The sequence below is a fragment of the Oncorhynchus kisutch genome, linkage group LG27 (assembly GCF_002021735.2).
Source record: "Oncorhynchus kisutch isolate 150728-3 linkage group LG27, Okis_V2, whole genome shotgun sequence".
Lineage (NCBI taxonomy): Eukaryota > Metazoa > Chordata > Actinopteri > Salmoniformes > Salmonidae > Oncorhynchus > Oncorhynchus kisutch.
Genome location: NC_034200.2, coordinates 4,377,270 through 4,392,016, shown reverse-complemented (window position 1 = coordinate 4,392,016; position 14,747 = coordinate 4,377,270). Strand labels below are relative to the sequence as shown.

Genomic DNA, 14,747 nt, shown 5'->3' with positions numbered 1-14,747 from the left:
GGTCTGGGAACTGAACACAGACATCCATAGACACAGTCACGGTCGTCCATTACCGTTTACAAGACAGCATGCTGAAAGGAGACATTAGCATGTTTGTTAGGAGTATTGTCCCTGGCCTGGCTGACAGGGAGAGATTGAAGAAGTGAATAAATCAGAATATTAAAGTACCTTCCTTTCCTAAACTGTTTTCTGGGACTGTTTAAAAGAAATTAAGATCAGGTGGACGAATGCAAAAACACAGACCTTTACCTATCAGTAAGCTGTCTATCATGTTGACCAACTTGGTCTTCCTCATATTTGTTGTTTAAATCACTGTGTAATATATCCTCTATATATTCCCTAAAAAAACAAAGAAGTGCACCGTGTCCATCATGATCCTCCTGGCCCAGGCTGTCTTCCTCATCCTCATAGCCAAGAAGGTTCTAGAAACCTCCCAGGCTCTTATAGGAAAGTAAGGCCAATTTAACCACCGAGATCCTATTAAATGAGTTATTATGGGAAGTATTATTGACATTGTGAACCTGTATTGTCTCAATGGCTTCTGATAATATAAAGGTGAATATGTCTTTGCAGGTACCTGCTGTTTTGTGATGTCTGTCAACACCATCGTAGAAATGAACTGAGTCGTGTGCAAAAGTGTCTCTATGGACCCCCAATACCAACCTTGTCTCAGAGCATTTCATATCATCCTGTACGTAAATCGGAGACAAGCAATTTAGTATGATATGACACGTTCCGTATGGTATGTATTAATTTGTGGATGTCCATCAGGCATTCATATGATATGTTACTAATTACAACTCATATTTTATGTTATGAATTTGCCAAACGTACAATATGTTATGAATTTACAAAACGTACAATATGTTACAAATTCTAGATAGATGGCTAATATTAGCTAGCTGGCTAATGTTAGCTAGGTTAGGGGTTAAGGTTAATGTCAGGATTTAGTTTAGGAGTTAGGTTAAAGGGTTAAGGTTAGGGTTAAGGGAAAGGTTAGCTAAAAGGGTTACAATCAGGGTTAGGGAAAAGGGAAGCTAACATGCTAAGTAGTTGCAAAGTAGCTAAAAAGCTTCAAATTCCATGCCTGAATGATTGTTTCAGTCCTCCCTGACAATGAGTACCTACAATACTTGTTGCACTGTACTGACAGGAATAATTACACATTAATAAGGACAGTGTCATGTAAAATGTTACATGTTCCATTTTAGCAGCAAGAAAATTTCAAACAATATGTATCGGTTGATTCCTTATCACTATAGCTCTCTGTTTGACATTTGACCCTAGATATCGGTCTGGAGGGGGGTACGACCCAAGAATTGGGGGCCAGCCTGGCCTAGGCTTCACCGGAGGTGCGCCAGTGTTTGGCATCCTACAAACATACCGCTGAGAGTGCCCAGCAACAAAATTACTTAGAGAGTGTGAGTCTCCCCAAAGTGTTGCACCCACCTGGGTGATGCACGGCTACTATTTTGTGCCAGAAGATGTGGTTCCTGGTTGGACGGGTGATTGACAGGGTGTGCTTCATCACCATGGCGCTGTCGTTCCTCATGGGTACCATTGGAAGTGCCTTCCTCCTTTAGGGAATAACAATCCCTCTAGGAATGAAACTGGAGCAAATCTACTGGGGTAACACTATATGAAAGGGCATGACATATACATAAACAAGGAGGCATGTAATGAATGGGGTTTAGCACCGGTTTGTGTGGCTAGAGAATGCTTTGAAAGATCTATGGTTATGTATGCACTGGGGGTCTGAGACTGAAACTAAACCACGTGGGTCTGTCACAGGTTTTGCAGTCTGAGTTTGCTCATTCACTGAGATGAGAAGGGTTTGGGCAGTAGATACCCGTGCTGTGTACAGAGGGCTTGACCATAGGCACTGATGCCTTATATGCTAGAAGCATGATATGTGTGATTCAGAGCAATGGTTGAAGGTGTTTTTAAACAGAGATATTACCACGGAGTAATATGCAACATTTTTATCACACTGGTAACAATTCCAAGATGGCGCAGCAGTCGGGACATGTGTTTGTCTTGTCCCATGTAAATAGTCTGCTTCTTTTCCGTATATATCTTAATCTCACTTTCCATCTACGAACTAAATATACCTTCCTGTAACCCGCCTCATCCAATGTGGTACGGATCTGCTATTTGTATACTTTATTACCGGAACCTCCATCAGCAGCTAGCCAGCTAACTAGCTATTAGTCATTGTTAGTCACTGCTAGCGGTCTTCACCTTTAGCTCGGACACCAGCCAGCCTTAGTTTGGTCAATTCCTGCCAGTGTGCACAGCGCGATATCAACCCAGAGCATATCGGACTGCTTTTCTCTACCACATCACCGGATTCCTGCCGCAAGCTCTGGACCATTACACTGGATCATCGCAGCTAGCTGCAACCGAGTGGCTAATGCCTCTGTCCCGAAGCAAGCACCAGTTAGCCTTGAGCTAGCCTCGAGCTTGGCCCATCTCCCCGCTAGCCGACAAAGTATACCAGCTAATTCTTGGGCTACAATACCTCTTTTGCCAATTGGCCTACCTGGTTGAATAAATATGTACTTAATTTAAGGCAACCATCATTCTTCATGTTTTTTGTAAAATGGTTGACTTAATGACTTTTATTTTACTTGAATTCTAGTGTGTTGAACATAGTGTTTTTTGTTCAAATATGAACTTTTTCTTATTAAAGGTCATGGTATAACAACTTTTTGTTCACACATTCAACATCATTTCTAGAAATCAGCCAAACCTCCATGTAAGGATCAATGCCATTCATCATAACCAAATGCCATCCAATCACATTTGGGTTGTACAAATTCCGGAGGCATGGAGAGAGATGGGGGGTGTCTCCCTATACGCCCTCTCTTACACAGCCATCCCCCGATTCTCTCCTGCCCCCCTCACCCCCACCACCCACCCCCTCTCCCAGAAGCAGGATCTCAATTACATGGGTGAGTGGTGCCTTTCTGACCCAACAAAAGAAAAATCCGGCTGGTTGGGATGGAAACTGGACGGGGCGAGACAGAGTCAGAGAGACCAGATGCTTGCCTGCTAGACACTTACTTCAATCAAGAGATACCAGGGAGTGGACCTTAGACGGTAAGAGCTTGACAAATGGCATACTTAAAAAACATACTTACTTCCATCTCTATTAATTGTTAACCACCAACACTGTACATTTGCTGTTATGGAACATATGTAACATTTGCTGTTATGTAACTTATCATGAAAGTAATGTTGTGGAGGATTTTGTATTTATTTTTTACCATATGAGGAGAAAGACAGACAGAGGTTGATCTCACTCCATTGAACAGTGTTGAACACTTGTTGCTTCTGGAGTGGAATACACAGGGCTTTCAAACAGATTGTCACCACGACTGTTAAAGGAACAACTGTGCAATGTGCTACACTTTGCTGTGAGTCCATGGAGTCAGACTATGTGCAGTAGGTTTCAGACATGGGTTAGATACATGCTAAATGGCTCTAATACCTCTGTAGTTACACTAATTACTCAAGTAGCAACAGAAGCAATACCTTAATACAATGTCGTTACTTGAGTAACTACGGTGTAAACTACATAGGTTTGAGAAACACGAAGTGTAAAGTAGCAACTTAAAGTGTCATCAAATATGAATCGACAGTGGTATATTACCATAGAGTTGTGTGTCTGAACCAGAGGTATTGTAGATTGTGACAGGTTTTCAATAGGAGATGGATGTAGTGGTTTCAGTGATGCTGTGACGTGAATATGAAATAGCCAGGAGCCACTGTGTTGCTTCCCCACTCCGTCTTCAGAGAGGTGAGATTGTCCTAGTGCCAGGGATGTGTTGACTGTGGAGGCAGACACATGTTTAGAGACATTTGTTTTTTTTGTTTATTTTGGGGTCTAATCCTTTGGATTGTTCTGATCTAATTTGCAGATTATTGGGGTTAATATTGGGATAATATTGGGATAAAGTGAGTGATAGACAATTCCATCTCAATTCCAGTCAATTCTGAAAGTAAACCCAATTCCAATATTGCCTCATTGAAGAGCATTGATGACAATTGGAATTTCAGTGTACATCCTGAATTGAGAATAGACTGGGATTCAAATGTAATTGACCAATAGAGAATGATAGAGGACTCTTTTTTACTTTGTATCTGTCCCATTTTGGCGTCTGTGTGCGCAGAGTCCTCTATTTATATATAGAAATTATCCCCAACCTTGAACAGTACTTCCTGTCATTACTTCCTGCATCCTGTCCCAGACTATGTCAGCAGTGACCACCCAGCCCCTTCCCTTCGGCCGTCTGGAGAGAGAGAAGCACATCGAGAGGCTCTTCAGAGCCTTTCACAGTCAAAGGAGGCTCTCCACCAATCCCCAGGGTTTGCCTGGCTCCATACCCCACCACGGGGCATCTGATCTGGGCTCAGAGGACCAGCAGCAGGGCCTAGGTCCGGGGGGTAAAGGGGAGAATGGCCACATGAGGCCCAGGGCTTCTGGAGGGCCAGAGATAGCAGGGGAGCAGTGGTTGAATGGTGTGGGTGGACAGGAGGGTCTGGCTCTCCTGGACGCAGTCAGCCAACTACGTATCACAGCCAGGCCAGAGCTGCAAGGTTAGTGCAACTTCATGTGTGAAATATACAGTTACATCAGATTAAAGAATGATTTTCTGCTAACAATTTGCCTATGGATTCTATCAGACACGGTATGATGTGTGTATTAGTGATAGTCCCTCTGACCTGGTCATGTCATGCTGCTGTGTTCCAGGTCCACAATGTGTGTCCCGCAGGACCTACAGCATTGCCACCGGGGACAGCAGTGAGCAGCTCTTTGTGGCTGTAGAAGGTACAATACTAACAGTAACATACAGCCATTACACGTATAGATCCTGAATGTGTCTGCAGACAGACAGAGCTGTGGCCATAGAATAGTATCTATAGAATATCATTTTATTGCCCACCTGGGATGGACATTTTTCTAGTTACCATTTCATTATTCAAACTGGGCCCTCTGTGTTTCTCCTTCTCAGAGAGTTCCTGTATGTGTCTGCAGTGCTGCGGTCCGGCCCGGTCCTGCTCCCTACAAGGTTTTGACCGCCAGGCCCGCCAGGTCTTCCTGTTTGAAAGACCCCTCAGGGTGGACGCGTGCTGCCTTGGCTGCTGCTTGATGGAAATGAGGGTCTACACCCCCCAACGGCAGCTCATAGGGAGCGTACGACAGCGGTAGGTCTATTCTGAAATCAACCTCTAACCTCTACTCCTCTCCCAGAATATTTCTCACATTTATCCCTACCCCCACTCACTCCAGAATCAAAACGCTGTGCAACGGACAACGAAAAGAATGAAACCCGCCCAGTCTCCAGGGAGGCTAAACTGGGGGGAGTTAGCACATAGCACAGCTGTTTGGATGGATAACCTGGGTTGCTGGTGTCCTGGGTGGGGAGGAATGTGGCTTCATTCTGTCACGACTCCCACCGAAGTCGGTCCCACTCCTTGTTCGGGCGGTGTTCGACGATCGACGTCACCGGCCATCTCCATTTAATTTTCCATTTGTTTTGTCTTGTTTTCCAGCACACCTGGTTTACATCCCCTCATTACTATACGTGTATATTATCCTCTGTTCCCTCCATATCTGTGTGTGGTTTTGTTTGTTCGTTATGTGTGAGACGCTACAGGCTGGTTTTGCGCCAGGTATTGTTAACCCGTGGTTTTGTTATTTTCTACCATGTTGTGTGATTTTGTGCGCTACCGCTTTTTCCTTGGGCCAGAGTTGTGACGCAGTTGCGTCCGGCTGTTTTCCTCTGCCTGATTAAAGTGTTCACTCATCTCTGCTCTCCTGCACCTGACTTCCTTCGACCAGTTGCGCCCACTCTGACACATTCCTACTCGGAAAAACAGCGGCTGCGCCTCTTGTTTTCCCTCATTACATCACCGTTTCCACACCACTCAATCAAAAAAGTGGCTAATTTAGTGGAAAAAATGGAAAAGACTGTAGGCCTAGTTATTTTTGACCAAATGCCCACCCCCTCTCCGTCGTTTCCTCTATTTCTCTCTCTCGCTCTCTGAAATGCCCAAACTCTCTCTTGCGTTCCATCTCTCTTTCCCTCGCTCTCTATGAAATGCCCAACCCCTCTCTTTCCCTCTCTCTCCCAAGTATTTCTCTAGGGCTAGAAGAGGTCTCCTTTGTGTGTTCATTTAGTAGAGCTTGCAGACAAGGCCACCAGAATCACTGTATCTAATTAACAGAGCTCAGAGCAAAGTAGAAGTTTAAATTAGATCTGTGTTGTATCTCTATTCTACAGTATGGAGGGGTCACCCCGGTAGACCTTATGACACCAAGTGGAAAATGGTCTCAGTGGTGCAATGCAATAGAAAACTGACCAGCTGAAACCTTAATCATCCAACCGAACATGCAACCAATCAACCCACGCTAGGAAATACAAAACAACAAGAACAATCACCACCCAGGATTGGTCTCTTATCAGCGTCTGTGAGTGGGTGCAGGAGGGGTTGTGTGTATGGAGGGACGTGTGTGTTCACCAGTTGTACCTGTTAACAGATGGAGTATGTTCACCCCTCTCCTGGAAGTGTGTGACTCCGATGGAGCCTCCACTATAAGAATCCAGGGATCATGCTGCCCCTACCGATGCCTCTCTAACCAAGAATTCCAGGTCATTATCATTTCAGGTCATTACCACCCATTATCTGATTGACTTTGATTGGTCGGCGGATATTTGGTTGATTATCATATTATTTAATTCATTTTAGAATAATTATTTCATTAGGTAATTTATGCCATATTCAAATATCTGTTTCATCACTTCCGTTCTACTGTATGCATTTTTATCTCTTTGTCAAACATCAGGCGGTCTCAGCCATCGGTGAGAAAATTGGCTCCATATGGAAGAAATGGCCTGGGTTTAACGAAGAGTGCAACATGGATCATGAATACTTTGGGTTAGAGAGTGAGTTATCCTTCGTTTACACCCGATCCCATATAGTTAAACCTTGACTTAATAGCTTTACCTTCAAAACAAATAGAAGTATCTACTGTTCAAGAACACTGCAAAACCCCCTCTCCTCCTAAAATGTCTCAATCCTGCAGTTCCACAGGATATGACATCACAGACCAAACTTCTTCTGCTGGCGGCCACGTTCCTACTGGTAAGCACGAAGAAAAACTCTCCCACAAAAAAAAACCCAGATAAAATACTGTGGGAATCAATGAATACATTGTGAAACTCACAAACTCTGTACTCTCTACATTGACCCTTCCATCTCTCTCTCATTATCTCACTCTCTCTTTAGAATTATATGTTCTTTGAGATGAGCTGAACCGGCACCAGACAATCAGAGATGAGAAAATGTAGGTAATCAAAAGTGGACCATGAGAACTGCAGAAGCCAAATGACCATCGGCGAGTTTCACAGCTTCGCCCGATGCCACGCCGCAGCACCATCAGAGATTGAACACATGGACAGTTGTTTGGGGGAGGGGTGCAAATGTTAGCGACACCAAAGATGTACTAGCCTGCATAGCATGACCTCCTTTCCTTTATTTAGTCCTCATTTAGTTGTCCTAATAGAAGAGATACACCCAATAAATCTTAATAGATACCTGGCATTGGCTTATGCTCCCATCGCAACAATTTGACTGACTGACAATCAGTTCAAACTATCTTTGTTTGGAAAGATACGTTTTCCTCATCCAACATACGCCACTGGTGACATCACAGAATAGAACACTGAAGCCATTGGTTAGCAGCAGATGCATAATCAACATTTATTGCTATAATCCATCAGACAGTACTTTCCTCGTTTTGACAAGACACCCTTTTTCCAGCACCACCCACCCAATCCTGGGCAGTATTTCATCAGGGGGGAGAAGATAGAAGGAGCCCCAAGCTCTGGCCTGGGACCAGTTTCTGTTCTGTAGCACTAAATGGTGAGGGGGTCAGATGAGCTGATTCCAGGTCAGTGTTCAGGGACTCCTTCTACCCCAGGGAAAATATCACAGCAGGGCCACCATTCTAGCCTGGTCCCAGATCTGTTGGTGATTTTGACTAACTCCATGATCATTGTCAAGCCAAACTGTTTTGCATGAGGAGTTGGCAAGAGAGCAGAAACAGACTGACACCCAGGCTACCACCATTCCACACTGGAGAGATTATGTTGTCACAGATAACATTGTTACATTGTTGTTAAAGTTGTATTGTTATGTCCATCTTCACTGTGGGATCTTGAAAGGCATTTTGAATGTTTAATCTGGGTTGGGTCCGTCTCGAGGCCAGGCACAGTGATATAGGCAGCTAGGCATTCCATTCTAAAGAGGCCGGTTCACGTTACCCACGGTCCCCCTTTAGGATGGGCCCCATCCTTTGGGTTGAAAACTTTCTGGTCAAAGGTAAAGAATCAAGTTCTCGATTCTCGTTAAGTAAATAGATTTTCTCAAAAGGACATAGCTTTTTCTAGAAATATATTTTTGTACGCCATAATATTTCTAGTTTAAATGACTAGAGGCATTGTAGTTAAAATACTGCACTAAAATAAAATAACTTCCACCTGCAACCCTGTTAAGTTTCAGAGTAAAAAAAAAAAACTGATACATTTTCTCTGCTGTACATTTAAAACTCTACCAGAGGGAACTGTGATTGTGCTACACAATGATGAATATACTGCCTATACCTATTTATGGGAAGGGTTTGGTTTAATATTCTGTTAGAAGATTCCGTCAACAGTCATTGGCCAAATCACCTAATGCTTGTCGCACAGTCTCCCTCTGTTGGCAGATCAGGGACAGTGTCACTTGAAAAAATACATCCACTGAGGTTTCATTCATCTCTGACTGACAGGCAGATAAAAAAGCTCCAACCAATCGACAGCTTGGTTCCGTGTTCCGTACAGTAGATTCCATGAGCCATAGAAAGGAAGGCCACGGTCCCCCCTCTCCTTATCTCCCTATCTCTCCCTCGCTGTCGCCATGTAAAACAGTACTGATCCTTAAAGGTATTATTCCTCCGGATTTCATCCAAAAGACACTACACACAAATCTAGAGATATGAGAGAGAGACAAACATAAACAGAGACAGTTAGGTTATTGAAACACTCAGTTCCTATAATTGACTACTAGCGTACTAATGCAGCAGTACTAATAATAGTACTGACCATGACTAATGTCATGATTTCCATGCACAGAGGCACAACAGAAGTAAGAACATGAGGCAAGCCAGTGTGTGCATGTAGGAATATGAATTAAGACATAGCCGCTCCTACCCTTGGCAGAAACTCACAGCTTTAGAGACTAGCGACCACCAACAGCGTTCACCAGACCATGGAAGTCCTCCCAGGCCCTGAGAACAGACAGAACCCCCCCAGGTATCACAGGCGGTGTTAGCCTACTGAGCTAAAGCCTAGTAGCTCAGGCATTAGCTCTGTGTTTGTGTGTGTGTGTGTTTTTACTTGATGCTGTCGGTGTGTGTCTTGTACTCCATAATGGTGTTGGGGGGTAGGTTGAGGACCCTACGTAGAGTGTCTCTGATCCGGGTAATGGTGGCCTGGTCACTGGCTGTCTTGTTCCAGATGGAGATGATGTCCTCCTGGAGGAAAGACATGAGGGAAGCATGGTGTTGGCAACAATAGACACTGGAACAGTGAATGTGTGTGTGCGTGTGTTTGCACGTCTGGCTCTATGTATGTGTGTACCTGGAAGCGTACAGACACCACAGCGCCACAGATCTCCCCCCCCACCATGAACTGTTCCCCCAGCATGGCCAGAATCAGATTCTCCCAGCAACGAGACGCCAGGCCCTTCCTCAGCCGGATGATCCACTTCCCACCTAGCTTATTAGCATCGTCCTAGAGAGACACAGAGAGAAGATAGACCATTAGGCAGGAAACAAATGTGTCATATTCATTAGGGCACACCGAAACAAAATGTTCTGCAATTGAAAAGGAAAATGAGCATTCCTTATTAGTTTAGGCAGTCCCTTCCTGATCCCGTCTGTTTTCTTCTATTTGCTTCCTAATGAATACAACCCTGGTAATGGTATAGCAGTATCAACAGGTGAAGACTGATCTAAGGTCAGCTGAGTGAGCTCATAAAGGTAAGGATAGATCAAAAGAATACAGGAATACAGGAAGCGAGACATCCCACTCCCCCAATGAAAAGTAGACAAGACCCAGCTGCTATCGCATTGGTGTCTATGGGAGAGCCACCCACTTAAGTAGACAGAAACTGAAAAAGATGTTCAATGGTAAACGGCCTGAGTGAACTATCTCCATTTATCCACCATCTTTGCTACCCACCTCCCACATGGGTTTGATACCTTCCTTGAAAAGGTGGAAGTCGCTGTGGCCAGTCAGGTCGCCCGGGCGGATCATGTGACTGTAGAAACGCCAGAACTGCTCCACCTGGTGGACCGGAGGACAGATTTAGTCTAGAACCCAAGAAATATACTAAACTAGATCAGCTGAGTCTAGAAACTGCAAAGGTGAAAGGCAAAGAACAATGGTTCCCAATAGGGACTGACCGAGGCGAAGCTGCCGATCTGTTTGATGTTGGACTCGTAGCTCTGGGTGCTGGCAGGCCGGCCGGGGGTGCGTCTGGAGTACCAGAAGGAGTAGTTATACTGGAGGGGGTGCTCCCCTACCCCTGGAACTGCAATCTGAACAACAGAGCAGAGACAGACAAGATATGGTCATTTAGCAGGCATTTTTATCCTAAATTAATTTTTCCTTTATTTAACTAGGCAAGTCAGTTAAGAACAAATTCTTATTTACAATGAAGGCCTACCACGACCAAACCTGGACGACACTGGGACAATTGTGCACCGCTCTATGGGACTCCCAATCACGGCCGGATGTGATACAGCCTGGATTCGAACCATGGACTGTAGAGACGCTCTTGCACTGAGATGCAGAGCCTTAGACCACTGTGCTACTTATTCACACTTACAGCCTTCAGAAAGTATTCACCCCTTAACTTCTTCTATTTTGTTGTGTTAGAGCCTGAATTTAGAATGGATTTAATATAAATATATATATATACAGTGGGGCAAAAAAGTATTTAGACAGCCACCAATTGTGCAAGTTCTCCCACTTAAAAAGATGAGAGGCCTGTAATTTTCATCATATGTACACTTCAACCATGACAGACAAAATGAGAAAAAAAATCCTGAAAATCACATTGTAGGATTTTTTATGAATGTATTTGCAAATTATGGTGGAAAATAAGTATTTGGTCACCTACAAACAAGCAAGATTTCTGGCTCTCACAGACCTGTAACTTCTTCTTTAAGAGGCTCCTCTGTCCTCCACTCGTTACCTGTATTAATGGCACCTGTTTGAACTTGTTATCAGTATAAAAGACACCTGTCCACAACCTCAAACAGTCACACTCCAAACTCCACTATGGCCAAGACCAAAGAGCTGTCAAAAGATACCAGAAACAAAATTGTAGACCTGCACCAGGCTGGGAAGACTGAATCTGCAATAGGTAAGCAGCTTGGTTTGAAGAAATCAACTGTGGGAGCAATTATTAGGAAATGGAAGACATACAAGACCACTGATAATCTCCCTCGATCTGGGGCTCCACGCAAGATCTCACCCTGTGGGGTCAAAATGATCACAAGAACGGTGAGCAAAAATCCCAGAACCACAAGGGGGGACCTAGTGAATGATCTGCAGAGAGCTGGGACCAAAGTAACAAAGCCTACCATCAGTAACAAACTACGCCGCCAGGGACTCAAATCCTGCAGTGCCAGACATGTCCCCGTGCTTAGGCCAGTACATGTCCAGGCCCGTCTGAAGTTTGCTAGAGAGCATTTGGATGATCCAGAAGACTATTGGGAGAATGTCATATGGTCATATGAAACCAAAATATAACTTTTTGGTCAAAACTCAACTCGTTGTGTTTGGAGGACAAAGAATGCTGAGTTGCATCCAAAGAACACCATACCTACTGTGAAGCATGGGGGTGAAAACATCATGCTTTGGGGCTGTTTTTCTGCAAAGGGACCAGGACGACTGATCCGTGTAAAGGAAAGAATGAATGGGGCCATGTATCGTGAGATTTTGAGTGAAAACCTCCTTCCATCAGCAAGGGCATTGAAGATTAAACGTAGCTGAGTCTTTCAGCATGACAATGATCCCAAACACACCACCCGGGCAACGAAGAAGTGGCTTCGTAAGAAGCATTTCAAGGTCCTGGAGTGGCCTAGCCAGTCTCCAGATCTCAACCCATAGAAAATCTTTGGAGGGAGTTGAAAGTCTGTGTTGCCCAGCAACAGCCCCAAAACATCACTGCTCTAGAGGAGATCTGCATGGAGGAATGGGCCAAAATACCAGCAAGTGTGTGAAAACCTTGTGAAGACATTTGAACTCTGTCATTGCCAACAAAGGGTATATAACAAAGTATTGAGATAAACCTTTGTTATTGACCAAATACTTATTTTCCTCCATAATTTGCAAATAAATTCATTAAAAATCCTACAATGTGATTTTCTGGATCTTTTTTTCTCATTTTGTCTGTCATAGTGTCAAAGTGTACCTATGTTGAAAATTACAGGCCTCTCTCATATTTTTAAGTGGGAGAACTTGCACAATTGGTGGCTGACTAAATACTTTTTTGCCCCACTGTATGTATGTATGTATGTATGTATGTATGTATGTATGTATGTATATATATATATATATATATATATATATATATATATATATATATATATATATATCTCACTGACCTACAAACAATATCGCCTTATTGTCAAAGTGGAATGATCTTTTTCGAAAAGTTACTAAAAAATGAAAAGCTGATATGTCTTGAGTCAATAAGTATTAAACCCCTTTTGTTATGGCAATACTAAATAAGTAAAAATGTCCTTAACAAGTCACAGAATAAGTTGCATGGATTCACTCTGTGTGCAATAATATTGTTTAACATTCTTTTTTATGACTACCTCATCTCTGTACCCCACACATACACATAAATACAGATTCAACCACAAAGACCAGGGAGGTTTTCCAATGCCTCGCAAAGAAGGGCACCTAATGGTAGATGGAGAAAATAATTAACAGACATTGAATATCCCTTGCACATGGCGCATGGTGAAGTTATTAATTACACTTTGGATGGTGTATCAGTACATCCAGTCACTAAAAAGATACTGGCGTCCTTCCTATCTCAGTTGCTGGAGAGGAAGGAAACCGCTCAGGGATTTCACCATGAGGCCAATGGTGACTTTAGATAGGAGAAAGCTGAGACTGGATCAACAACATTTTAGTTACTCTACAATACTAACCTACTTGGCAGAGTGGAAAGAAGGAAGCATGTAAATGTAACAGTATAGCTTCCGTCCCTCTCCTCGCCCCAACCTGGGCTCCTCTGCACACATCAACCACAGTCACTCACGACGCATCGTTACCCATCGTGCCACAAAATCCGCGGGGAACAACTACTTCTAGGGGAACAACTACTTCTAGGTCTCAGAGCGAGTGACGTCACCGACTGAAACACTATTAGCGCCCACCCCGCTAACTAGCTAGCCATTTCACATCGGCCACAAAGAATAAACATATTCCAAAACATGCATCTTGTTTGCAACAAGGCACTAAAGGAATCCTGCAAAAAAATGCAAATTCAATACAACACATTACTGAGTACCACTCTCCATATTTTCAAGAATAGTGGTGGCTGCATCATGTTATGGGTATGGTTGGAGTAAAAAAAGAAACGGAATGGAGCTAAGCACAGGCAAAATCCTAGAGTAAAACCTTGTTCAGTCTGCTTTCCACCAGACACTGAGAGATGAATTCATCTTTCAGCAGGAAAATAACCTAAAACACAAGGCCAAATCTACACTGGAGTTTTGCTTACCAAGAAGACAGTGAATGTTTCTAAATGGCCGAGTTACAGTTTTGTCTTAAATCAACTTGAAAATCTTTGGCAAGACTGGAAAATTGTTGTCTAGCAATGAACAACAACCATTTTAACAGAGCTTGAAGAATTGAAAAAATAATAAAAGGGCAAATGTTGCACAATCCAGGTGTGGAAAGCTCTTATAGACTTACCCAGAAAGACTCACAACTGTAATCTCTGCCAAAGGTGCTTCTACAAAGTACTGACTCAACGGTGTGAATACTTATGTAAATTCAATATTTATGTAGTATTTTTCAATACATTTGCAAAAATGTATAAAAACATGTTTTCACTTTGTCATTATCGGGTATTGTGTGCAGATAGGTGAGAAAAAAACATTTTTGAATAGATTTTGAATTCAGGCTGTAACAAAATGTGGAATAAGTCAAGGAGAATGAGTACTTTCTGAAGGCATGGTAACTCCTTTATTCAGTAAACCATATGAGGCAGGAGTTGTACTCATACAGCTTGAAGTTCCGATATCAATATTGTGCTCGAAACAGGGCCGGATTACCGAAAGGACACGTGCCCTGGGGCCCACAACCTCCAGTGTCATAAGCAATGGCAAAATGTGTTGAATTGCAGGAAATTTGCTTTGAAACTAACATTTTCTCTCAGCGTCATGGCAAAATTAGTAAAATAGCAGGAAATTTGCTTTAAATTTTTTTGAAAAATAGCATGAGAATATCTATAAAACAGCAAATGTTTCAATCTGCCCCATGGCAAAATGTGTAGAATTGCAGGAAATGTGTTTTAAAATGTAATATTTTCTGTCAGCCTCATGACAAAATATGTAGAATAGCATTATAAAACTGCACATTTTCAATGAAAACAACTCCCCCCCC

At 43.1% G+C, this 14,747-nt stretch overlaps 2 protein-coding genes across 8 annotated transcripts in view; one reads left to right on the top strand and one right to left on the bottom strand.

The window, feature by feature from the left end:
• The first annotated feature begins 2,979 nt into the window (after window positions 1-2,979).
• Window positions 2,980-8,555, top strand: LOC109865609 (phospholipid scramblase family member 5). Of its 2 annotated transcripts, XM_020453920.2 has the most exons (8): window positions 2,981-3,102; window positions 4,254-4,602; window positions 4,757-4,834; window positions 5,019-5,211; window positions 6,548-6,659; window positions 6,854-6,953; window positions 7,094-7,152; window positions 7,297-8,555. In XM_020453920.2, exons 2-8 carry the CDS (start codon window positions 4,257-4,259, stop codon window positions 7,321-7,323), a joined length of 915 nt encoding a protein of 304 aa, XP_020309509.1. In that variant the 5' UTR covers window positions 2,981-3,102; window positions 4,254-4,256; the 3' UTR covers window positions 7,324-8,555. The 2 variants fall into 2 exon arrangements, 1 of the variants encoding a protein (XP_020309509.1); XR_004205836.1 differs by lacking the exon at window positions 7,297-8,555 and having other exon boundaries at window positions 2,980-3,102; window positions 6,548-6,675.
• eif4e2 (eukaryotic translation initiation factor 4E family member 2) overlaps window positions 7,742-14,747 on the bottom strand; it is a 30,653-nt gene continuing 23,647 nt past the window's right edge. For 3 of the 6 annotated variants that reach the window (XM_031807103.1, XM_020453922.2, XM_031807106.1), the window contains 6 exons: window positions 10,517-10,651; window positions 10,293-10,397; window positions 9,690-9,842; window positions 9,447-9,583; window positions 9,261-9,337; window positions 7,742-9,037 (listed from right to left, as the gene is read on the bottom strand). In XM_031807103.1, coding sequence (XP_031662963.1) covers window positions 9,289-9,337; window positions 9,447-9,583; window positions 9,690-9,842; window positions 10,293-10,397; window positions 10,517-10,651 — 579 coding nt within the window. In that variant the 3' untranslated portion in view covers window positions 7,742-9,037; window positions 9,261-9,288. The remainder of the gene's footprint in view (window positions 9,038-9,260; window positions 9,338-9,446; window positions 9,584-9,689; window positions 9,843-10,292; window positions 10,398-10,516; window positions 10,652-14,747) is intronic. The other 3 variants (XM_031807104.1, XM_031807105.1, XM_031807107.1) reach the window with 1 other exon arrangement.